At 42.5% G+C, this 26,530-nt stretch overlaps 4 protein-coding genes, 1 long non-coding RNA gene and 1 pseudogene across 5 annotated transcripts; 4 read left to right on the forward strand and 2 right to left on the reverse strand.

Moving 5' to 3' along the window:
- The first annotated feature begins 891 nt into the window (after positions 1–891).
- Positions 892–4,047, forward strand: LOC119733373. Its single transcript, XM_038206959.1, has 2 exons — positions 892–997; positions 2,326–4,047. The coding sequence occupies exons 1-2, from the start codon at positions 920–922 to the stop codon at positions 3,904–3,906; spliced, it is 1,659 nt and encodes a 552-aa protein (XP_038062887.1). The 5' UTR covers positions 892–919; the 3' UTR covers positions 3,907–4,047.
- A 1,637-nt stretch (positions 4,048–5,684) lies between these two features.
- LOC119733374 lies at positions 5,685–6,243 on the forward strand. Its single transcript, XR_005271800.1, has 2 exons — positions 5,685–5,889; positions 6,166–6,243. It is a non-coding gene; the product is annotated as an uncharacterized LOC119733374 (long non-coding RNA).
- Positions 6,244–6,780: 537 nt separating this feature from the next.
- LOC119733075 lies at positions 6,781–9,528 on the forward strand. Its single transcript, XM_038206657.1, has one exon. The coding sequence runs from the start codon at positions 6,781–6,783 to the stop codon at positions 9,526–9,528; it is 2,748 nt and encodes a 915-aa protein (XP_038062585.1).
- Positions 9,529–9,654: 126 nt separating this feature from the next.
- Positions 9,655–10,563, forward strand: LOC119733076. Its single transcript, XM_038206658.1, has one exon. The coding sequence runs from the start codon at positions 9,655–9,657 to the stop codon at positions 10,561–10,563; it is 909 nt and encodes a 302-aa protein (XP_038062586.1).
- A 5,345-nt stretch (positions 10,564–15,908) lies between these two features.
- LOC119732910 lies at positions 15,909–17,894 on the reverse strand (annotated as a pseudogene).
- Positions 17,895–18,107: 213 nt separating this feature from the next.
- Positions 18,108–19,375, reverse strand: LOC119733077. Its single transcript, XM_038206659.1, has 4 exons — positions 19,136–19,375; positions 18,728–18,973; positions 18,532–18,587; positions 18,108–18,331 (listed from the first exon to the last, which is right to left on the reverse strand). The coding sequence occupies exons 1-4, from the start codon at positions 19,369–19,371 to the stop codon at positions 18,108–18,110; spliced, it is 762 nt and encodes a 253-aa protein (XP_038062587.1). The 5' UTR covers positions 19,372–19,375.
- Between the last annotated feature and the right edge of the window lie 7,155 nt (positions 19,376–26,530).

Below are 26,530 nucleotides of genomic sequence, written 5' to 3' on the forward strand. Positions count from 1 at the left end.
GCTGTTAATGGACCTCGACTGCGTCTCGTTCCAAATTTCTGTAAATTTAGAGTAGATGTTACTGTTTTCGGATTTTTCTGTAAATCTACAAATTTGTTCCTGCCTACGTACAGTTTTCTCCATTCCTCTGTTTGGTTACGGAATATTCGCTGTTAAACTAAAATTATGTGCACGCACAAGGAACATCATTTTTTGAACAAGCCCCCCGTTTCGACTCTGTTAGAACACAGTCACATCGCTGTCGGTCAACAGAGAATCATCTTTTTTGTACAGGGTTCGGCCGTATCGCGTGATTTTTCTCTGGTAGGCGGTAGTAGTGCAACGTTACTGTGGCATAAACGCTGAAGGGTACCAGTATGTTGTCAAGGAAGGCGCGCGCGGGAGTCGGACTATAGCACTGATCTCTATATAAAGACTGGATAGCGGATATGCATACAACATTCACACAGTAGACTTTGCATATTGACCAATTCGCCCCCGGTCTCACGAAGATGGCCGCGTATATACAAACGTTCTACGCGTAAATACGCGCGCGTTGTATCAACAGTTGACGCGCATTTTGGTCACGTACACATATTATGATGTTCTAAAAGGGACACATTTCCGTAGTGATTATTATTTCAAAACGCCGAAAAAGTGATATTTGCGGCATTTTAGTAACCACGACATTAGAAAAACTGTAGTTAACCTTGGTCAGTGGTGGTGGTCAAAATATAAGTCAAGTGAACCGCGACGTTACAAAATAAATCATGCTGTCTATAAAAACGGCAACTTGTCCTTTGTAGATCACCAGCCGGTCTCACCAATATGGCGTCAAATTCGTACATTGTGCGGCTCTGTATTAGCTATCCAGTCTTTATATAGAGATCAGTGGACTATAGTGTTGTTTCGTATCGAGGACGCGTTGCTATGCGCCGCCATGACAGATGACACAATGGAGGCGGCGGCGCCGTGTACGTCTCGCCCACACTTATCAAGTTATGCGGAAAAACTTCAGGTTTGTAGTGGCTAATGTTTACTTGTTTAACAGGACTTTTGGTATCAGATGTTCTCGATTCTAAAGCACAAAGAAGTAGGCCTGTTGTTGCTTACAAATTGACATATTTTTTTACAATAAGAGTAAAACGAGTCTTGCAGTGTTGGTCCGGTCCGTAGTGCATGTAGTGAAAAATAAGAAGACTGCAGTGCAAGTACGCCGGCGCGTAGGCCGGACCTAGCGCCTATCCTGCCTATTTATACATGTACTACCATGACTTACTACGCTATGATCGGGCCGAATGTTCCCCATCAATATAAATAACGTGCTGCTAATGTTTCATTGGGGAAAAAAGGCCTTATTATTTGTGTGTGTGTGTGTGTGTTTTTTACAAACTAGGGCCTAGCAGCATGAATGCTAGTACTGGCCTATGCATGTCGCATGCCATGTATGTAGGGCTAGGGCCTAGGCCAGGGTGTAGCCCTATGACTATGTCATGTCAAGTTGTTAAGATATGAACATGAGTGATTGAAAACTTTTTAATTTCATCACCATTTAAATATACTTTGGTGCGAATGTTTGGCTCATATATTGTTATTTAAAATAAATACTTCATGAATCATGTGTCAGGGCCTAACGCCTAAGCCAGGCCTGTGCTTTATTTTTTATTCAATTGGGCCAAGGTTATTCAGGTCTAAAGTAAGGCCTATATTAAGGCCTATTATTTTGTTTTGCACATTATCAGAAACGTAGTGGCTATCGTTATGGCAGCCGTAATGCAATTTTCAACGGCTAATACTAACTAATACTAGTACTAGTGCTAGCCCATATCATTATTGCAAAAACACCATTGCAAATCAGATTTGTAACTGCCCATTGAACCAGATTGCTTTTTTTTAAGTGGACTTCATTTTCTACTGTGTAATCAGCAGTGGCTTTGAAGGATTTTTTTTAAAGGGAGATTCAGTTAATAGTCTGGTTCCAACAGTTAAAGACCCTAATATTAAAAACTATGTCAGGGAACCAGATAGGGGGTTGACGTGACGATAGCCACTGCATTGTAAAGATGTTAAATAGAACAAGTGCAATAAAATTAAAAATCAAATTGGGTACAAATGTTTGTCAATATGTAATGTAAATTTAGTAAGCCACGCATGAGCAAATCTAAGTGTTGGACAAGTTTCTGTGAAACTAAAACAAGTAAATGTAATTGATTATGCCCCTGAAATTTTGTTTGGAGCTGATTTTAAAAATTGATGTCATGCAAATGTCTATTGTATTGGCTGTGCATGTTGGTCAAATTTTTCCTCGAAATTAAGCAAGTGTATTTTAACTTTTTTTGTCAATAGATTGAAGACCCCCTAGCTTATGGACGCTACATTCGCAAGATCACAGACATAGGGGAGGATCCCTTCATACATATCAACAAAGGTTCAAAGACAAGCGGCTACAGTACACATTGGCGAGATCTTCCCGAAGTAACCTACAGGGACATAATTTTCTACCTTGTGGAAACCCATAGTTTTTATACCATCCAGCAAATGAGAGCGTACAAGGGAACCGATGCTTATCGTTTTGTATACAGTGGATGGGTAACGACTGTTCGATCAAAGAAATGTGATGACAGTAAAATTATTGTCACAGGTAAAGTTCGCCATTCACAGCAGCCCTCAAAAACACCTTGCTACTCCTGGGTGTGTACAACAGCGGATGGGATTGTGTTGTACGGACACTGCACATGTAAAGCAGGTTTAGGAGAAGTATGCAGTCACATTGCAGCTCTTCTCTTTTACATTGATGAAACTGTATTCCATAATACCAATGCTACAACAAACCAGGAGTGTTGCACCTCAAGGCTGTGCCAGTGGATTGTTCCAAAGCAGCTGGACAAACTTGAGTTGAAAATGGTGAAGGATATGGACTTCAGTAATCCCAAATCAAGGCATTCACAGTTAAAAGAGAGATGTGCAACACCAAGAAAAGAAGTGAAACAGCCCACAGAAGAAGAACAGTCGCAGTTCTTCAGAAGTATTGCTGCTTGCAATCAGACGTCAAAAGTTAAATGCAAACCAGCCATCCTTAGCCTGCAGGACGAGTTTGCTGAGGAGTACATGCCAAAGACGGATTCCCTCCCTCAAAATCTTCTTCAGCTTAGACAGTCGGACAAGTTGCAGACTAGTCTCGTCAGTCTCCAGGATGAGGCAGCGGAAATCATGACAACATTGAGGGTTACACCAGCTCAGGCTACAAACCTTCAATGTAGCACATGCGAACAAACTCAATCCAAGCTGTGGCACACTCACAGAGCGGGAAGAGTCACTGCCAGCAACATGCATGCAGCTACGCATACATCGGTTGACAAACCCAGTACAAGTCTTGTCAAACGTATCTGTTATCCTCATACCTTGCAGTTTTCATCCGATGCAACAGACTGGGGGAAGAACAAGGAAAAGGAGGCTCGAAACATGTACAAGGAACATCTCAAGAGTGAACACATCCATGTTAATGTTTCAGACTGTGGATTATTTATCCATCCAGACTTTCCACACCTAGGAGCAACCCCAGATGGCATTGTCGAGTGCGAGTGCTGTGGTATTGGGGTTTGTGAAGTAAAATGTCCGTATACTTGTAAAAACAATACAATATCAAGTGGGGTTGTGAAATGTCTGCAACGAGCTGAATCTGGTGATCTTTGCATTGACAAACGTCATCCATACTACTATCAAATCCAATGTCAGATTTTCCTGACGGAGGCGAAGTACTGTGATTTCATTGTGTGGACTAACAAGGATCTTCATATTGAACGGGTTTATCCAGATATACCATTTTGGAATGATGTAGTAGTGAAGGCCACATCTTTGTTCAAGAAGGTTTTGTTACCAGAGCTGATTGGTGCATACTGGACAAGGTCAGCACATCCTGAGGAATGAAACGACAATGTGACTTAGGATTTGCACTGCACTAGTAGTGTATAGTAATTGGGGATGCATGCCAATCAGTTTATGTTAACTTAACAACATGCATCAATTTGAGCCATTTGAGTTAAGAGATTTTATCCTCATGTGCCTCATGCATGATGACACATGATTAAGGCCCATAGGTGAAACATTTGAGTTTGCTTCTAACATATATATTTACTACTACACAAGGAAGTTTCAATTTTTTAATTTTAAAAGTCAGAGAATTTATGCTATGGCAAACAAAATTAAAGCCAATTTTTGTGGTGGAACCTAGTTTGCACACTATTAAAGACGAGGCAAGTGTATTTAGTGACCGGTTGGTCCAAGTAAGTGAAAGTGCTTGCATACTAGCCCAGTCTCACAAAACAACTTTTATTTTTGTGTGCTTGACTACACTTTTTTTTCATGAAAGTTATATTTAAAGGGACCAGGACATGAATGTTACTTAAGAACATTTTTGGCACCTTTTTACTCATCTAAAATGTTGAATGTATACAACAATATTTGACATCCCTTTTGTGTCAAATGTTATTTAAAAGTGACAATTTTTCCATGATTTTTCTAAGGCAAAATAAAAAAAAAACGTGTTTAGCGTCCTGCCTCTTTGACAAAAAGGAAGGAGGAGGCCCTTTTTTTTTTTTTTTTTTTTTTCAAAATGGCTGCCCGACACATTTTTCAAGACAACGCGGCCGGGCTATTTTTCAAGATGGTTACCAGCTTTTTTCGAAATGGCCGCCACTTGAACTCATTGACTATTTCCACAGCTTTATACACGGTATAAAAGTCTAAAAATACGATTTCTTTCGTCAGAGATCGTTAAAATTATCAATTTTTGTCTTTTAAAAAAAAAAAAAAAAAAAAAAAAAAGGAGGCGGCCTCTAAAAAGGAAGCGGGCGGGGACGCTAAACATGTTTTTTTTTTTTACTTCGCCTAACATCTGAAGGCGTTGTTGCAGTACATTAATTTCAGGAAAGCACTATTCAGTTTAGGGATTTTCTGTTCAAATTGTGCACCCAAAATGTGTGCATTGAAAACATTTTAGAGAAAACTTTGTTCACTGGCTTGTCATGTACTGAAATGACAATGAGCAAAGAAAAACTATGACAGCACAATATCGCAAAGTATATGTATTTGTAGTATGGTCATGTTCTTGTAATATTTCAAAATAAAATTGCCCATCAAAAATCTTTGAGCTGACATGGCTGAAAGCATTAATAACTCAAATATGAATGTTTTGTATGCTGGAAGCAAAACTAAGGAACATATTTATTCCATTTCATATGTATTATAAAATAATATAATAAATTATATGAATGTATATAATTGGATATAATAAACATATTAAAAATATAAGATGCATTTTACAGGATTGTACATGTTTTCTGTGTGTCTCTACCTAAACCTGTTTTCACTTACAACCTTTAAAGTGAGATGAGACTAATGAAACCAACCAAAGGGGGAATTATAAACACTAAAACCTAATCCGTGTTTTACTGAATGCCCATTTTTTAGTTGTTAATTGTACAGAATTTGCAGACTATTGGAAGGACCTGGTTTTTTGAGGAAAATAACCCCTACTCTACGTTATTCTGTGACAACAGACTCACACAGGTTAGTCAAGCTACAGCAGATCCTGGCAATTTTGTCTATGGGTGAAAGGGGGTCACTGGCCTTTTTTTCCAGTAGTGATAATTGAACAGGCCCTCCAAGTATTTGGTATTTCTGTCTCACTGTACCTATAACTCTTTCCACATGTATTCTCATGTAACTGCTGGTGAGTTATTCCAAGCTTACCACATGGTGGCGCTCTCCACAACTCATGAGGGCGCTCTTCATTGCTACCACAGATTCATGGTCCTTATTGATGACACATGTCTGTGTCCTAAATTTTTGACTCGTATTTTGACTCAGTATAATTCGATCATCCTTCCACCCCAGGACCCGAGGACAGAGGTAAAGAAAGATTGATTATTAGAGAACTTAATATTATTGCAGTTTTTGTGCTACATAAGTGGGATTTGGGTAAATTTAAGGCTAGATTTTCATTACATTATTTGCATTAGATAATTATCGCTAAGTGCACTTTCACTGTTAAGTTGACCTTTGACCTTACACTTTCGAGGGGTTATTGCTACTATTTTTGATGCACATTTTAGATTAGTGATTTTCCTTTATTTTAAGATACCTTGTATTCTAATTAGAGTTAGTTTTGTTTTTGCTTTGTTGCAGTTTTTACGTGAACTCTGCAATCGCCACAGTCATATTTGGTAATAAATAAGCCAGGAATATACAGTGTTGAACTTGAAACAGTGTTGTTAACTACAACCGCCACAGTAAAAACTCTTCTTGGGATAAGATGTCAGACACGGATGATATACAGCTTGGTGATTCGGCTTCAGTTCTCAGCCATGGCAGTCGCAGTTCGAGAGCCAGCTCAAGACACTCGAACACAGAGCTGCTTCGTATAACAGAGGAGCAGAAGAGAGCAGAGCTTACTGCCTGGTCTGCGGCTATCAATGAAGCACATGAGTTGGAGATATCAAGACGAACATTAGAAATGGAAAATCAACGACTCATGCAGCAGATAGAGATGTCACGACTGGAACTTCAAAGACGAGCGAATCAGCTGAGACTCCAGACAGAGATTAATGTGAGCAGCGCAAGACTTGAAGTTTTGGACAAGTTTGGATAAGCCAGAGTTGAATGATGTAAATGACCTCCCCCCAATAATTGATGGGCCATTTACCGAGGCAGAAGCTGAGAACGCACCAAACGATAGTCCACAACATCGTGCTCGCAAACTAGAACATGGAACTTTGAATACCTTTCGAGACACACAGAATGATGGTGACAATTTCCCTAAAACCCCACCCCCTATGTCTACTCCACCTACTGGAATGTCAGATTCATCTGACGCAGTTCTCCCCCCCACAGACCAGTGATGTACCCCGCAACGATGTGGCAAGTGCCATCACAGCACTGGCAGATGTGCTCACACACCGGGAGGAGAAATTGCCTAAGAAAGAACCAGAAATCTTCAAAGGCAGTGTATTCGACTTCCCCGTGTGGATGAATTCGTTTTCCGTTCTGGTAGAGCAGCGTTACACATCACCAATCGACCGCCTATACTATTTAGGCAGATACACGTCTGGTGAGGCCCGAGAGTGTATCAAAGGACTTCTCGCCTTGAACAGTGAGAACGCATACCAGAAAGCGAAGAAACTCCTGACTGAGCGGTACGGTAACAAGATGCTAGCTGCAAGCACCTATCGTGAGAAAATAAGCAAATGGCCGACCGTGAAGCAAGACGATGGAAAAGGACTGCGTAATCTCTCAGATTTCCTTTTCCAGTGCGAAACAGCCATGTCAACTCTGAGCCAGTTAAAGGTTCTTGACGACCCAGCCGAGCACAAGAAAATTATAGAGAAGCTACCGAGGCAGGTGCAGGGTCGTTGGCTTCGTTTTGTCGACCAGTGCATGTATGGCCAGAAGGATGCAGAGGAAGGTGACTACCCGCCCTTTGCCGAGCTGTGCAAATTCATCGCAAAGGAGGCTCGCATTGCCTGTAGCCCCTTTCACCAAAAACCGATGGACGAGAAGAGGGAGACAAAATTTGTCAAACCTACCAAGTCGGGAACAGCCACGACATTTGCCTCAAAGGCAGATGAGCTCACAACGAAGAAGAAGACTAGCCCCCTAAAGGGCAACACCCCCCCCCCTTCACCCAATGCAAACAAGGCATCAACATGTCCCCTCTGCAAGAGCCAACATCAACTCGATTCCTGTAGCAGTTTTGCAGCCATGAGCCTTAGTGAAAGGCATGACCTCATCAAGAAGAGCGGCCTTTGCTTTGGATGCCTCAAATGGGGTCACAGAATTCGCGAGTGTCGCCACAAGAAGCAGTGTGCAGTCTGTGGGCGCTCCCACCCTACTTTGCTGCACGACTTCTCCAAGTCCACTCCAGATGTGCAGACCAAAGATGACACCGATGACAAAGAAGTGGTTGTTGTTCAATCTACCACACATCGAGTGCAGACACTTGACGTCGGAGAAAATTGCTCACACGCTCTCATCGTTCCCGTCGTCGTTCATCACATCAAAGAACCCTCTGCGAAGGTGATAGTATACGCCCTATTAGATGAACATTCCGATTCTTGCTTCGTCTCAGATTGGACACTAGAAAGGCTCGGAATCGATGGAGAGGCAGTCCAGCTGAGTCTGTCTACAATATTAGCGAAGGGCACTATATCATCCAGAAAGGTGCATGGCCTAACTGTCAAGGGATTGTCCGAGGACACCGAGATACAATTACCAGGCGCCTACTCCAGAGAATCTATCAATGCAAACCGTGAGCAGATTCCGAAGTTGGACACCGTGAAGGAGTGGCCTCACTTGAAACGAGTCGCCAACCTGCTACCTCCCTACCTGAGTGAAACCGAGATCGGACTTTTGATTGGCTGCAATGCAACTCGCGCAATCAAGCCGAGAGATATCGTCCATGGAGAGGAAGATGCCCCATATGCAGTCAGAACAGCCCTTGGATGGGGAGTGATAGGAATGATGCGTCATGACAACGGTGGCAACAATGTTTGCAGAATTTCGAATGCATCAAAGGAGCAACAAGGCCACTTCGCCTTTCGCACCCAGGTGAAAGAAGTCAGCCCCCTCCAAGTCACAAAAATGTTCGAGATGGACTTCATCGGGAAAGACACCGAAGAAATGGTTTCCCACAATGACCGAAAGTTCATGCAGAAGATGAAGGATGGTATCCACAGACGTGATGATGGCCACTTTGAGATGCCCCTCCCACTCAAAACAGATGTCCAGCTCCCCAACAACAAGCCAGTAGCTCTGAAGCGGCTCAACAAGCAAAAAATGAAGATGTTGAGCAACCAAAAATATCGAGATGATTACAAGACCTTCATGGAAAACATCATCGAAAAGGGCTACGCAGAGAAGGTTCCGGACGAGGAACTTGACCTGGACAACAAGGCCGTGTGGTACATACCTCATCACGGGGTATACCATCCCAAGAAACCAAACAAGATCAGAGTCGTCTTCGACTGCAGTGCTGAATACGAGGGTGAAGTGTTGAATCGACACCTACTGCAGGGACCCGATATGACCAACAACCTTGTTGGGGTTCTTTGCCGATTTCGGAAGGACCACGTCGCCTTCACCTGTGACATCGAAGGCATGTTTCATCAAGTTGGCGTCAACGTGGAAGATCGCAACTACCTGAGATTCTTGTGGTGGCCAGGAGGTGACATGAACCAGTCCCCAAATGAATATCGAATGACGGTTCACTTGTTCGGCGCTACCTCTTCCCCAGCTTGTGCAAATTTTGCACTGAAGTGTGCTGCTGATGCATACGAAGATAGTTGTGGGACGGCGGCAGCCGACTTCATACGGAAGGACTTCTACGTCGATGATGGACTAAAGTCAGTCCCAACTTCCGATGAAGCCCTGAAGTTGATAGAAGACAGCAGACGGCTGTGTCAGAAGAGTGGATTTCACCTTCATAAGTTCATCTCCAATGACAAGGTGGTTGTGAATTCCATACCTCTCAGTGAACGAGCCAAGGATGTTTAGAACGTTGACGTGTTCTCAGAAGGCCTTCCCATCGAGCGTACTCTAGGTGTACAGTGGTGTGTTGAATCCGATGCTTTCCAGTTCAGAGTCCACTTCAACGACAAACCGCCCACTCGTCGCGGCATCATGTCGAGCGTCAGCTCCATATTTGATCCACTTGGTCTGGTAGCACCAGTCTTGCTTGTTGGAAAACGCATTCTCCAAACCTTGTGTCGTGATGGGTATGCATGGGACGACCCAATCTCAGAGGAAATCAGATCAGAGTGGGAGAAATGGAGGAACGACTTCCTGCATTTGGCATCACTGAATATCCCACGATGCTACAAGCCTGAGAAGTTCGATGTCATCAAGTCCGCAGAACTGCATCACTTCTCTGATGCCAGTACCGAAGGCTATGGTCAGTGTAGCTACTTGCGACTGATAGACGACAAAGGAAGTGTATGTACAACTCTGGTCATGGGAAAGTCCAGAGTAACTCCTTCGAAGCCAGTTACCATCCCTCGACTGGAACTTACAGCAGCCGTCATCTCGGTGAAAGTCAGTACTTTTCTCATGAAGGAACTAGAGTATAGCGATGTGACTCAGTTCTACTACACTGATAGCAGAGTCGTACTCGGGTATATTGCCAATGACAGCAAGAGGTTCCACATATTCGTCGCCAACCGCGTGCAGAAGATCAGAGATCACACCACACCTGAAGATTGGCGACATGTTGATACTAAAACTAACCCAGCAGATGCAGCTTCCCGAGGTCTTTCTGCCGAGTCGCTCATCAAGAGCAAACTCTGGTGGAGTGGTCCAGGTTTCCTGCAAGAAAGAGAAACCCCTCCACCCGACACTGAGCACGTGGAGCCAAGTTCAAACGACCCAGAGGTGAAGAAGGCATCTGCATTCAATGTCCACACTGAGGCCTCCAACTACCCGAGCATGCTTGAAAGATTCCAGTCCTACTCCAACTGGTTTCGCCTGAAACGTGCAGTAGCATTGTGCCAACGCTACATGAAGAAGCTTAGAAACATACAGACATATTCATGACGGCAGCCATATTTGGACATTCAAGCAGAATTAAGTTTTGGGGGCTAGGAAACCAGGTCAGTAATCTACCATCATGATGATTATCAAGTGAAAATCAGCCCAATTTCAATAATTCTTGGACCCCAGACCTATCTCCCCATATGGCTAGTGCCTGTGCATACTGCACTGCTAGACTGCCTACCTGAAATATGAGATGCATTCATCGTCGTTAAAGTTGTCCAAATCAAACGCTTCATAATCAAAGTATTTAAAGTCAGGATTGGTGGGCTTGTTGATGTCATACAGCAGCATAAATTCCACTTCATTGATGATATTTAAACAATAACTACCAACTAATGCTTCTCTGACTCGGTGGAGATTCGCCATGTCGACGTGCGCCGCAACGAAAGATGTTTATCCAGAATGACCTGCGACCCAGTAAATCTTGCACATGCGCAGTCTGAATACCGAACTCGTTTGGTCATGTGATCAATTACAAGTTCGTCGTTAAAATCGAAAAGAATTGTCCACAGAACGGAAACTTAGTACACGGGACGCGTCATGGTCATAAGTTTTACCGTCGTAGAGCCATCCGTCGTGTAAAACGAAAGCTCCCTATTATCACGCATTGAAGACCAGATCCTCACACTGTTATTCCCATTAATAAATACCTTTTTAACGAAATAAACATTAAAATGCTCCAATTTTGTGACTTTCTTTCGGCGATATTTCCAAACTTGTTTGTGTTCATGTTCATGGGCCATATTCTAATTTATGCGTGGTACCCTGTCTCTTCGATAAGCGTTGTTACCAACAGCCGGGCCCATGCTGTGTGTGCTGGACATTGCTGGACAACGCCTTCATTGCGTACGCGTACGAAGTCCAGGGTTTGGACTTCTGCTGCCGTAGCGAAAATATTTACAACAATATTGACAACAATGTTTTCATATTTTTACCTGATGGAGGAAACTGAAATTTCGTTTACACACTCCTCGTGTCCAGAATTACAAAGATTCTTGGCTATGGAAAGGTAAATATGTCGTTGGGCGAAGTGTTTAAAGAAAATAAATCTTAGATCTACGCTTTCGTAGTAAACATCCTTAGTATATCAGAAACTGCACTGCTGTATGTACTACACTGTAAAAAATTGCGTTATTTAACAGTTGTTTTTCTGATGAAATTTCTGTAAATTTAGAGTAGATGTTACTGTTTTCGGATTTTTCTGTAAATCTACAAATTTGTTCCCGCATACGTACAGTTTTCTCCATTCCTCTGTTGGGTTACGGAATATTCGCTGTTAAACTAAAATTCTGTGCACGCACAAGGAACATCATGTTTTGAACAAGCCCCCCCTTTCGACTCTGTTAGAACACAGTCACATCGGTGTCGGTCAACAGAGAATCATCTTTTTTGTACAGGGTTCGGCCGTATCGCGTGATTTTTCCCTGGTAGGCGGTAGTAGTGCAACGTTACTGTGGCATAAACGCTGAAGGGTACCAGTATGTTGTCAAGGAAGGCGCGCGCGGAAGTCGGACTTTACAGTATACACGGCCGTTCCATAACGAAAAAATGTGCGCGCCCTCAGTGTTGACGCCGCGTCCATTGTATTCTTACGCGGGGCGCGCTCAGTACTGTGGCTAGTCTATGTTTACGCGAGTGTTAAGGTCACATTTTCTCATTTGCATATGTCCATTTTGCTCAGTTTTCATCGGTCGTTGGAATATTTTGAACAAATATTATTGATCATATCATGAATATTTATATTATTAACCTTTTAAATGATCTCGGAGGTCAATCCTGCACGTAATGTGGAATTGTATGGGGTCTGCAAGCGCACAACACGCGCACGTTGTTGAGCACAAGGAGATGAAAAGGATGGTGACCGATGATCCCCCAAAAGTGATTATTTTATCAAATATTGAGTTTTCTTCGAAAAAGTTGCAAGGCAATCGTGGACAAGAAGCCTATTTCAAGACAATCAGGATCAATCAAGGTAAAAGACAGCGGGATGTTGTGTGATATTTGAGATTTTATCTGGCCATTTTTCATCGTGGGAAATTAACGGTTCGGTTAATCCCATACAAATACGTGTGTATCTCCATATTGAGTCGTTCGGCGAATGTGTTGCAAGTTGCACGTGAAATAAGTGTTCCATGCATGACACTTTACAGAAATGAATACTCACTTCAAAATGTTTTTTAAATTGTAGCTTGTAATACATTTATTTACAGTTATCATGGATATATTTTTTATTTAGGCGCAATTGCAGAATACCCCGCCACTCGATCTATCCACCTCGTAGCCGGCTACGAGGTCACGGCTGATTGACCTCAATAAACATTCTTAGCGCTACTTGTATGTATTATGCGTCATGCTCCATTGCACTCCCACTTCGTGACCGCGTAGCCGCCAACAGGGTAGTTGGTTTGGACTTTTTTTCAGCAACTCCCATTCATTTTGTGTTGCTTCGTTCTCAAGCATATTCAAGGGGACTCCCACTCCGTAGCCTCGTAGCCGCCAACAGGATGGTTGGTTTGGACTTTTTTTCAGCAACTCCCATTCATTTTGTGTTGCTTCGTTCTCAAATAGTGGACCCCCACTCAGTATCCGCGTAGCTGGCAATGGACTTGAATTGTTTCTTTTGCAGTGATTCCAACCTCGTAGCCAGTGATTTTAGGGGTGTATTTCCGAGTGGCGGGGTATTCTGCAATTACTCCTGGATATATTTCTTTGAATTGCTTTCAATGCACTGATGCAGTTCACGGCATTACGCCGTGATGTACACAATAACAATAATTACAAACAACACTGTTCAATGAACAGTAACCCCTTTTCGTTTTGAAAACATTTGTAGGCCTGCAGGCATGGCAGAAGATCAACTGTCAGTTAAGACTTATGGAACTGGAGGACATGGAGGAAGGAAAACAGAATGGATTGATGAATGAATATTGTGGCGGGAACCCCCCGGGCCAACCCAAGTCTGTCAGGATAAGTCTGACTCCTAGTGGGGTGAAGACAATCTTCCCAAACCAAGGCTCTTCCCTAGACGAGAGATCACTCAGAGCGACCTTCAAGGCTAAGGGTGCAGGTCCGTTTTGGTGGAAATCTACCGCCCGATTATGAATGAGTGTTGATTATTTATCTCTGTTAATTAATTGCACAATAAACCTGTAAACATAAACACCGGAAGCAGAATTGTCGGTAATCTCAAACAACAATGATCGTAATTTATTCAACAATAATCAAGTACAACAATTAGGATGTGATTCGGTGGGTTGTTTTATTAACAGGGTCCTTAGTTACTGGAGATAGCCCGCTGCTTGCCTATGCAACAACGAACACAGCATTAAGCACTAGACAACAATGGCAGCAATGAGCAACTATGCACAGCGCTAGGAATGAATCACCGAGTCAGCAATACACAGCGTTACAAGCACACAACAGCCGCTTAGCAATGTATACAGTCCGTTAGCAGGGTACTCGCTACGCCGTGTGTGTAAGCCCGAATTCAGCTACACACACCAGCGCAACCCCAGTACAGCTACACAGACTTTGTACACAAATCGCCTAAGCAATTATACACGCAGAGTACAAGTAATTTACCTACTTCTCTGTCCGCTGTCGCAGCTACGCTCTAGCCCGCTACCTCCAGACACCCGGCACTCAACACCTAAAACAGCTGAGCCCCGAACCTATACACTCAACCAGCTAGTGTCTCACCGTTTAATCAAAGCCTTCAGAACAAGCCGCTAGAACCAAACCGCTACACTTCCTGATCTCAAAACAGAACTAAACCCAAACTTCTAAACTTCTAAACCGCGCGCGCTTCCAGGCACGCATTTATATACCAGGTACATATGTAGACGCTACGTCATACAAAACATGTGCATGTACTAACCCTATGGGGGTTATTGACCAATCATGTACGCGCAGCAGCCCACGGAGCTCGTAAGCTCCGCCCGGTCACTGCACACAAGTGATTAAGCGTTAGTGCTATGGTATGACGTCACAACTAAACACTTTCCGCCACAATATGAAGGCAAGTATTATTTAATCAGCTAAAAGATACTTTAATATTAAATTATAAATGAAGGACTTCATGTATCACTCTCAATTCAGCCGGTGACTGTACTTAGCTGAGAAAAAACAAATGAAGGGAAATATCAAGAGTTCACAATAAGCACGTTCACGGCAACACACCGTCTGGCTTATGGGGGCAATTTAACACACGTTGCTGTTTATGCTTGGTCGATCAAAAACTTTTGCGTTTCCAAGCATGCCAAGTCATCATTCGTTCATTGCAAAATGTGCCCGCATTTAGCAGCGTCAGTATGTATGTTCTTTTTGCCCCGTTACCAAAGGTCCCACATTTTACCATGCATGTGATTATTCTAAAAACAAGCACAAAACATAACCTGAAATCCTTTTTCTTTAAATACAGTAATAAATATAATATGTACACGATAATGTCTCCAATCAAAGTCATACATTGTGTTGGGATGATCAGGCCAAATCCGAACCAATCTGAACTCTCCTACATGTAATCCGACCCGACTTGACAGAAATTCAAGCAAAAGCCAAAACCCACAAAACGCCTGAATATGGCGTTGGGCAAGTGTGTCTGCATTTGTTGGTGCCCGAACTCGCATGGCAATCAGCAACTCTGATGAAGAATCATAACGTACGGAATGGAGAAGACGCATAACATTACTGGTGGACCTACACTTTATAGACTGTGTGTGATAAACTGCAAACCACATGCACAGTCGCACAGTTGGTCGTAGCGGGTACAATAATTTTAACCCCAACTCCCTAGGCCTTTTTGCTAAGATGTAGCCTCAATCCTACGAATTCCTCCGTTATTTCTTGAATATGGTCCATGGAGAGGTGACCACTGCCTGAATCCTGCAAAATCCTCTAGCTATGACTGTCAATAGGCTGAGGCAGAGGCAGTGACATCCTGGAGCAGTGCGGAGGATTTCAAGTACACGTATAAGGCCATGTATAAAGTCTCCGGTTTTTGGTATGCGCGCACGTCGCCGTAGCCATGCACGTCGGCGAAATGAAAACGTTTTTTTTTTTTCAATGAAAGATGATGTCTCAAAACCGCCAAACACACTGGTTTGACTGGAATCCTGCTGCTGCACAATTTTAAAGTGTTTTTAGATGGGGTTATGATCGAGAATAAGCTTTATGTGGCCTCTCTGGTCTCCCATAATATTTGCACTAAGTTTAGTCGGGCACCATTTGCAGTCATCAGCCGACATTTGAAGCAAAAAAAACAGGTAAAAAAAAAAAAGCCGCGTCGCCGCACCACTCTTTGGGCAAGCTCCATACCAGAAACCGGAGACTTTTTTTTGGGCCTAATCAAGGACTAAATTTATGCATGGCTGCGCATAAACAACACAAGGTCCGGCACGACACCTTGACTCAGTGCGTTCTCCGAAATCAGCAATGCACTTTTGCCATGTAACCTCAATCCTGCAGATTCCTCCGATTTGCAAAAAAAGATTTTGGAGGATTTGGGATGGTTAGGGTTAATGATATTGCACCACCTACTTTTCCAAACTTTTAGGTGTTAACTGTGGGTTTTTTCACAGATAACTTAACCCAATCAAACCAAACCGAAAATTGCAAAAACCAACCCGACCTGACAGAGACGATGGGAAAAACCTGCCCAACCCGACCCAAACTTTTGGGTTGGATTTGCACAACATTAGCTAAAATCCCAATTTGGAATCCCCTAGCCCAAAATAGAAATATTGGTTTTATTCTTCTATTTTTTATTGTTTTCACATGTTACATTATTCTTCTATTTTTGATTTTTTCCACATGTGACCACTTTGGCTTGAACTTCTGGAGTTGTTGACAAGTGGTGGCGTTGCATCGTCGTCACGAGATGCTTCAAGCCATCCCGCATTCCCTGCACAACACGACCTGTTCTGTTAAATTCGGTGTGGATTAGCTCTCCCCCTTGCTCGATCAGTGGGCCAAATCCAACACCAAACCTGGACAGCTGTTCTGTAGCGTGGTTCTCCAATAAGTGTATCTTCGGAGTTATGCTGGATTCAGGGAAACTCTCTTGGTAATAACCATGAAGACCTTGATACACGTATCTGCAAATAATAGAAAATTGTATTACTCTGAGCCGGATTTAATATCGGTACTTCACAAGAAGACTGGAAAGTAATATCAAGTAGTTACCAATGCATTTCAAATCGTCGGGTGACAAAGCCCTCGCATGGTTTATCGCAAAATGTGTGTCAGCAAATTTGAGGAAAATATCCTCAAACTTCGACCCCACTAAAGCTGCTTCACGGATGAATTCTTGCTGACGTTTGAGTGGAATATCATCGTAAGTCGTATTCTGGAGAATTCTGCGTGGTTCGCTTGTGAGGTCGGCGATGACTTGAATCTGTAGGATAAATAGATAAAAGGTTTATGCCCTTCCTCAATTGTACGCACACCAAGTAAAATATGTGGACATTATTGTGTATGATTAACATCAAAATGCCAGTTTGTAGATGTTACCTGACAACACTTGTGAACATGATTACCAACGAAGGCTTTTCCATGGTACGCCTGCCGTTCAACATGATGTTTCTTCAACACCACATCAAGGCTACCAGCAAGTGGACCAGCACCGATCGGTAGTTCTGGTTTTTCATTGCCCTGTGACTCAACAATGGAAAGTATAAAGATTATCAGTGAGCGTAATGTTAATTATTTTTATTAAACAGCATATATGTCATAAGGTTTCATGTGTACACATTGTATGTTGTGTGCAATTGGTTGATGTCCACGATCGATCTATCATGCTGAGCTATCGGTTGATCATGCTTCCACCAGTCACAGTTTGTTTTTAAAAGGAAAGTCCGGGAGCAGCACAATCGAGCCATCACACCCAAAATGCTTGAATTTTAGTTTGACTGCCAAAACACTATTTAATGTATACGTGTCAGTACTGAATGCTAAGAAATGACATGAATTGGTGAGCAGAGCTTAAACTGAACATGTTTACGCGGAACTTCTCACTAGTTGCTGTAGTTCAAGACGAAAAGCGAAAGCCCTATTGGCCATCTGTTGAAACTTTTGATCAGGAGGAGGTGAAGGGGTAACTCTTCTTCAATCTGCTCCAGTTCATCTTCCTTGATGGCTTTGTCACGGGCAAGCTGTTTTTGACGGTTGAACTCCCTGGCAACCTTCTGGTCAAAATTTGTGGTACTTAATTCTACCTCGTCTTCATCAGCATGCTTGACCAGTAACTCGAAAATCTTCAAATCAAGCATGTGGCATCTTGCTTCGTACATATCAAAGAGCTTCTTGTAGATTCCAATATGTGAAGACTAGGGAGCACCACCTAAACAATATGCAAAAAGATAATGTACATGTACATGTAGATATTAATAAACTATGAAGTGTTTTTGCAGTTAAATGCAACAGTGCAGTCACCCATGCCATTGTACATGTACATGTACAGGTTTTTATTTTTTTTAGTGTGTACAGACAGTTACATACGTACATGTACATGTAGGACACCACAGTGTTTGTCCCCCTAATTTCGCTTAGTTCGTTCTACTTACATGATCAGTTGCAATGTCAATAATTGGCTTTGCTATGATGCTATGTGAGACATCCTTGGACCGAGCTTTCACGGAGCCATCTGCTTCATATGCCTTGTATGATTGCAGAATTGACTGCATGGTGCGTGGAGTGGCTGTTGCCCTCTCAGTGATGGGGAGCCTCATGTTGTCCTTAGATGTTGTGCAGTACAGACAGCAGTATCTTGCTACACAAACAATGAAAAGAATAGCAACAGATTGGTTCATGTACTGTGAAAGTGACATACCCTATGTCACTTTCTTACACGTGTCGTGACACGTGTAAATGGTATTTGTATATAATGATTATCTAACAACTGAATGTATCTGTATATAAAAATCAAAAATTATATAAAATAAACATGTCATATACAGGGCTTTCTTTTACCATCGCAGGTCAACAACTCGTAGTCTCCAAAAAGGAAAAGTCTCAATGTTTTGTCTCTGTAGAAAGAAGACACAATAGAATACAAACAAATAAATGAAAAGGCAAAATCCTGATACAATTATTACAGAACAGGCAAGTATAACTCTAAAACTGGTTCTTTGTGTTACATAATTTTTAAATGAAGAATTTATTTTACCTCCATTTGTGGCCAGTAAGTTGAGACACTTGTTCCAGAACAGGTGGAAGAACTGTTTGAAGGTTGGCAATTGAGTCGTTGGGCTCGAAACAAGCGAACACAACATTGATTTGCAACGAATTCGGGTAATGGGTGTTCACTATTTGGAAGGACAGTTTGAAGGATTTACCTCCCTTGTCTCCTCCCACTTTGATCCACACTTCATCCTTTGGGATCACCCCATCATGCCAGTTCAGAGACCCATACCAGTAAAGAAAATATTTATGTAGTGTGCAGTAGATTACATATTAGCAGTAAGTGTATATTCAGGAGGCTCAAAATGTACGTGTATACATTTTGTACATGTACATGTACTTGTACATGTATGTACATGCACATACACTACATGTACATGTACTAAAAACTTACAAGTCATGTCTGTCCAGATAGTCCAGGATCATTGAGCTTAGATTCTTGACGGTGACAAAGGGTACATCGCGTAGCTCCACACCATTGTGTCCAGAGGCTTTATCAGAATTGAAGACTAATGGAACAAGGCTTCCTCTGAGGTTGTCATTGAGCAGCACATTTTGTCGCTTTCGCATAGCTCTCTCTGATGAAAACGTAACTCCTATGCTGCCAAGATACATGTAAATTAAGTACATTGTAATTTAAATTTCGTTACATAGCACTCTGGCATAATACAAATGTCTATTTTCTGTGCATGTACAAATACATACATGTACATGTTCATTAGTTCATACTTATACATGTATAGGTACATGTACAATGTAGTGTACATGTTTATACTGGTACATGTACATGTACATGTACACGGAAAAAGACATGCGTGAATAATACAATTTGTATTTTTTATTATATGCTAATGATAGCCCGAAATGAAAGTGTGCATAAACATATGTACATAATGAAAATGTTTTACAAAGATATTCAAATACATGTAGTATTACTTATCCACATTGTACATTTATAAACTGTACCTGTACAAAGATTGTTACAAAAGTTTGTAACGAACCGGAGTTGTTCCTATGCTAACTGGCAGTCTCTCATCATGGCAATCGAAGTAGCTGGGTCATGGATTCCATCATTTGATGATCTGGTTGTAGATAAAGCTTTTCGTGAAGAGCTTTTTGGAATTTTCGGCACAAATGTTGGCTGTATTACAGGATGTTAAAAACTTGAGAAATTAATTAAATCTCTTTGATTACTTTTTTTAACATCCCTAGATTAATGTAAAATGAGGGCGCACCATTGATTACAAACTAATGTTCAAATTCATGTTAAAAATGTACCTTGTAAACAGCTACATGTAGTACTATTTATTGATTTGAAATGTTTTGTGTAGTGTTGTGTTTTGGGGGACGTTCGTAGGGGGTGTTCATGTTTGTGTTCCCTTTCGTTGTTTATGTATTAGCTTTAACCTTTTTTTTGCCAACCTTTGTATTTTACAACTGTTTTTAAATATGATGTTCACTGTGTTTTTCTGATTATTTTAGCTTGCGAACACTGGAAGGTAGCCTGGAACACCTATCCCAATGTTATTTGCACGTGTACATGTACACTTAGATTTTGAAGAAAAAAGGCTTACATGTACATGTAGGCATATTACAGTACCACTTAAAATCACAATTCATCAAATTAAAAAAATAACCAAAACAAAACAAAACAAGAATACATGTTGTGGTTTTACATGTACATACCCGTCCTGGTGTTTTCAAACGCACATCTGCTCTTTTCTGTGCACTAAGCTTTAACCATGTCCAGCGATCACTGACTTCTTCGATTTCTGTTGGAATAGGCTTGCCTCTGCTGTGTTCCACTGCAACTTGCTTGAGAAGGTTTGCTGCTCTTGTGATCTCTTCTCTACGTGATTCGTTGGTGCTCATGTGATTTTGTGTTTGCGTACTTGTACATAGGTCACAGTGGCATGGTGGTGTTTTTTTCTTTTCTGGACAAACATGGTCGGCCATTTTTGACAATTTACCTATTGTTCCACATGTTGTGCAAACCGTTGTTAAGGTGCTAAGCTGAAGCCTCAGAACTGTGGGTGATAACGTGACGTTGTCATGGCTCACTTTCCCTTGACATACGGGACAGGGGACAGTGTGACTGCGACTGAAAATAAACCACTGCTCTAAACATGAGTAGCAGTAGTTCTGTTCGCAGGGAGTTTGCACGGATGGGGAGCTTAGGATACACTGGCATATTGCACATATGAAAATGGTCTCCGCTGCTTTCTCTGTACCAAGAATGTCAAGATGCGGAGAAACTGTATACGCCGCGTCATTAGGCGCAAAGTTAAACGAGTAACAGTTCCCGCCGTTGTCGGTGCTCGGGTTCAGTTGGTCAACATTGTGAAGACCCTTTCCAGTTCGCTGTCTTTTTTTAGGACGACCCAAGGGCGGAAATCGCTCCTTGAACGTGGGGGGGGGGACAGGTTTTTTTTTTCTCCCCGAAATTATATTACTCACAAAAAGTCACAGGCTGAACGGCAGTGGCGTAGCTAGGATTTTTTCAGTAGTGGGGGGGGGGGGGGGGGGGGGGGGCGCTGGGGGGGGGGTCAAGCAGGGGCGTCAATCGCTTCTCAAAAGTGGGGGGGGGGGACATACCTTGATCATTACTGATGCAAGCGCGAAGCGCGAAGCGCTTACGGCGTGGGGTTCGGGGCCCGCTTAAGGGCCCCGAAAAAAAAATTGGATTCTAGATGTTCTGTGGTGTGACTTGAAGCAATTTCTTACGACTTTCTTCCATGCTTTAACTAATATTTTCTTGGCAAAAGACAATTATTTGAACATCGTTTTCGAGGTTGGAGACATTGAATCAGCTATCGGTATTCTGAGCTATTGGCGTGGGGTTCGGGGCCCGCTTATGGGCCCCGAAAAAATTGGATTTTCGATGCTCTGTGGTGTGATCTGAGGCAATTTCTTACCACTTTAACCAATATCTTAGCACAAAAGATAACAATTTACCGGTAAACATAATTTTCGAGGTTTTCTCAGCTAAAGGCATAAGAAAGTTTTTGTGAACATTGTTTTCGAGGTTGGAGTCATTGAATCAGCTACCAGAATTCTGAGCTATAGGCGTGGGGTTCGGGGCCCGCTTAAGGGCCCGAAAAATTTGGGATTCTAAATGCTCTGTGGTGCTATCTGAGGCAATTTCTGACCGCTTTAACCAATATTTTCTAAGCAAAAGATGCATCGTAGTACATAATAGGGCCCTGTAAATGAGACACGAGTTCAAAAATGGGGGGGGGGGGGGACATTTGATATTGTGTCCCCCACTCTTCAAAAGGTGTGGAAGGACATGTCCCCTGTCCCCCCAGGATTGACGCCTATGGCGTCATGTAGATCAGTGATATTTTTTTTAGAAACTCAAAATCTCAGTTGGGGGGGGGGGGCGACTAGGGGGGCGACAAGGTTTCATGGGGGCAGTCGCCCCCCCCCCACCCCCCCCCCCCCCCCCCCCCCCCCCCCCCCCCGGTGGCTACGCCACTGCTGAACGGAAAACTTTCCACTCGAAATATTGCCATGGGGTATGGCAGCCATAGCGAGAGACTTGAAATCAAGTCTGTAATGAGTGGTTTAATTTAATCGCGTCCGCCGCAAGGGCGGATCCAGAACACAGCTTTTTTAGGGGGGGCCAAAAAAAAATTTGGTCCCCCCCAAAAAGTGGGTCCAAAAAATTACGGGGTGGGGGTTTCGGGGCCCGCTTAAGGGCCCCGAAAAAAATTTGGATTCTAGATGCTCTGTGGTGCGATCTGAGGCAATTTCTTACCACTTTTACCATTTTGTTTTTTAGATAAAGATGGGGGTGTACTCATTGCCTGCCTTTATTGCGATGACACATAAAAAAAAATTGGTTTCTTTTTTTTATGGGGGGGGGGGGGGGTCATGGCCCCCTTGATAATGCAACAATATATTTCTAAACCTCATTGTGTGCATCGGGCATGTTGTAATTGCGGTTCTGTAACCTTAAAAATGGGCACAAACCGCGGACGAGTTCGTTTTCAGGGTGATTAGTTAAACTACAACAAACCACATGGGCCAAAAGGAGCTTACGTTTACAGTCGGCGCGCACTTCATTTTTGGAAGGGGATTTACAATTATTCGTAACAGTTTCAACTTCCATAATTACTTAAATATTACTCCTTTTATTCAAAGACAGTTGCAAAAGTACTAATATTATCTACAATGTTATACGCTTTTTTACTGTAATTTTAAAAACAGGACTGCCAAATAAAATGGAAACTTGAAAATGATCGTGTAATAATTAACCCCATATTTATAATGGTGTTTCTTCATAAGCCAGATGGGCTACTATTGGCCCTCGCTATGGAAACATCATGCATATGCATTGCAGTGGCTGCATATATGAATATTCGCTTGAAAACGTCTTAGTCAAGTCGTTAGACACAGACTGACCATGCCGCGCGTTAGTACATGACTTTTGCATGAATGGTTGTAGCGCTGACGTTGCATGAACGGCGGTGGTATGCGGATTTTGGTGCTGATCGATGACGGACAAAAACCACTATAGTCTAACGACTTGTCATCAAGTCTACCATAGCGATTGCGGGCCGGAGTGGGGCCGAAATAGGAGTAGCAAATTATATGACGTACGCAGGCAACATCGTGTATAACATATACCGCATGAACCAACACGCACGTAAAGTACATGTACGTGGGTAGGCTAGGCGTACAAGAGCCGTGGTCGATTAACCGACAAGAAAACCAAATTGGTTCTCAGCCACAACTAAACTAGCGACTTATCAAAGAGGCTTTTCCCTAAGACTCTGCCATGGTTGGTCACCCACCCATACCTACACATGAAAACATGGAGGGGACATTCGACATTGTGTCCCCCCTTACCAAATTCATGGGGGGGACGTGTCCCCCCTGTCCCCCCCCCCCCCCCCGGGATTTCCGCCCATGGGACGACCTCCGTTGAGTTCCTTTCTGTACAGTTCACAGGTAGTGCATATTCCAGTCCTTGAATGTTTTGACCAGTTAGTAGTGTTTTTGTAGCACATGAATTCAATTCCCTAGTTTGTTGTTTACAATGTGTCAAATTTCGGATACACCTCCAGTATAATTTATTTGGATGCCTTGTCGGATCATCTAGCCAGATGTTAACACTGTACAGTTTGTCTAATTCCTTTCTGTACCTTGCAGAGTCAACTGCTACGAATGAATTATTTGTATTCAATTTTGTGCACACACGGCACAACTTATCAAGTGCTAATTGTTGGAACTGTAATTGATTCATGACTGTGAAATTTCTCTAGGGTTGTCATTGTGTTACAGAATAAAGTACTTACAATGAAACACTAAACCACCGTTGTAGTAGAGCATCATTTTGTGTCCAACGTTACTGCATGCATGTCCTTGTTTCAGATTGCCGTACGGTACGAACACATAGCTATCTGTGTATTGTACAGTACATGTACTTTTGTATCTCGCGCCAAGTGTGTGTTTACATACGTGTACGCTGCATTCCCACGGAAAACCCGAACGTATGCCAAGTCGACTTGGGACAACTCGACCGGTGGGACACAACTCGACGGTCTATGCGTTGACAATGTTAGAGCGTCTACCCGGCGCGTGTTAGAGCGTTAGCTACCCGGTGCGGTCGTGTTTAAAAACGTTGTGTTTAAAACGGTCGAGTTGTCCCGAGTCGAGTTGGCAAAAGGTGGAGTTGTGCGCCATTCGTTCGTACGTCTGCGAGTGTGTGTACATTTCAATAGAAGTTTTATGGAAGTTTTAGTGTCGACGTTAAAAACATGAGTTTAAAAAAACCGATCTCTTGTAATTATGCCCGCTGTCTTTTTGTTTTCGTCTGGGTTTTGGACAAAAACAAGACCCATTTCTTCATGAAATTTGCTTCCTTTTATGGGGAGAACCCGTAGTTTTTTATTTTGGGACATTTTCGAGTCGCTAATTTCACACATCGTCAGGAATTCACGTCAGTTTAACTCTGTAAAAAAGCTCCGATATCTCACATTTTCCCCACCTGATTATTTTATTAAACCCGCAGTGAACAAAATAAAGTGTTGATGATCAATTGTGCGTGCTTTTATTCCAAAATATAGTGATGAAGTATCGAAAATCCAATGTTACAATTGTTTTTCTTTTCACGTTAACGTTGAACGTCCGCCATTTTGGATACGGGCAGGATCGTGCGAATGTTTCATCAGTGGAGGAAACGTTTGTTCGTTGCTAAAAATTTTGACGCGCTGGGGTAATGGGCGTGAAACAGCCGTGTATAGTATCATACAACTTCCCGTTGCGTCCGTGCGTTTGCGTACCGTGAGTGTGATGTTGTAGCGTCTTGGAGCAAATTTACTAATCCGTTTCTGCTTACTTGTTTGTATTTGTATTGTAAATGACTATCATTCTCAAGGAGAAGCGCTATATAGCAGTGGTTTCAGTTTGTAAGCCTGATTGTCAACGACAACATCAGTTGAAAGTTGCCTGGTTGTCATTGCAGCATGACTCGCCGTAAGCCTACGTGCAAGCATCTACATTCGAACCTTCATGAGTTTTATCGATAGCACCGCCATTACATGACGTGTTACAAGTATCTGCATGTGAAGTACGTTCATTATACGAGAATATCTGTGAACTGAAGCTCACACAGGACCTGTCATTCGCAATCGCCGATACAAACATGAACACTTTAATATATCAAAGTTTAAACAAAAACAACCTTTTTTTCAGTGACAGAGAGTTGTTAAGGAACAAACAGAAACAGCGAATATGCCCTTAGGTTACAAAACGACAACACTTAATCATATGTTGCAAAAAAGTAGAATCTCCTGTAATTGAACAATATCAAATAAAGTAGAATCTGCTGTTAATGTACAGAGAAAAAAGAAACAGTAGAATATACTGTGCAAAAACAGTAACTCCTGTAATGCCAATTGACAATAGAATCAACTGTTAATGAACAGAGATTGTTTTAACAGTGTTTGTACATGTACGATGTGCAGTGCTGTATTGTTACAAGCTACCGTGTGACTGTTGTAAATTTGGCCAATCATTGCCTTCCATGGGCTGGATCAATGCTGGTTCAGGGGCCATTTTTCCGCTTGTTCTTTGAAGCCGATCCATTATCACCGTTAATGCCCGGCCACGTGATCGAGTTTGGACCAATCAGAAACCATCAACTCTCCAAGGTATTTATTAATAACATTTAATGGTCAAGAAATAAGGAGGAATAAGAATAACATTTAGTGTGCCTAAAGAAAGTGTACATTGACACTAACAGATTTCCTAGGATTTACGTTCTCGAAATTTTTTTTATTGCCGATAGGCAGCTGTGGTCGGGCTCTTCGGGTCGTCCGAATTTTTCCGTACGGACCGGCGATATTTTTCGTCGATTTTGAAGTAATGCATCGATCCTTCGTAGTTCCCAAAACAGGCCCCCGAAATTAAAATGCGACACGACAATCGTGTCAATCCGTTGTCAAGGATACGTGTGCTGCCTGTCCCATTTCAGCAGCTATTTCCCTCTTCTTTTCGTTGAAATGTTTCTCTATTCGAGACATCTTGGCTGGCCTGGACGGTATCTTATACCCTGGCTCCATAAAGTTAAGGAGTTTGGCGATCCCACCCCCATCTACAACGCTTATAAACGAGTCTTCGGCGATCATCTCTGCTAACAACTGAGATATCTTCTCTGCTCGAACTAGTAGCCGTGGAGGTTGGAAGATGGGATCCACGTCATTGGGGTTGTCAGGCAGGTGCTTGAAGATGATCTCGCGAGGGGGGATACTCAGGTAGGTAACCATGGCCTTCGGATCCC

The sequence above is a fragment of the Patiria miniata genome, unplaced genomic scaffold (assembly GCF_015706575.1).
Source record: "Patiria miniata isolate m_02_andy unplaced genomic scaffold, ASM1570657v1 HiC_scaffold_25, whole genome shotgun sequence".
Lineage (NCBI taxonomy): Eukaryota > Metazoa > Echinodermata > Asteroidea > Valvatida > Asterinidae > Patiria > Patiria miniata.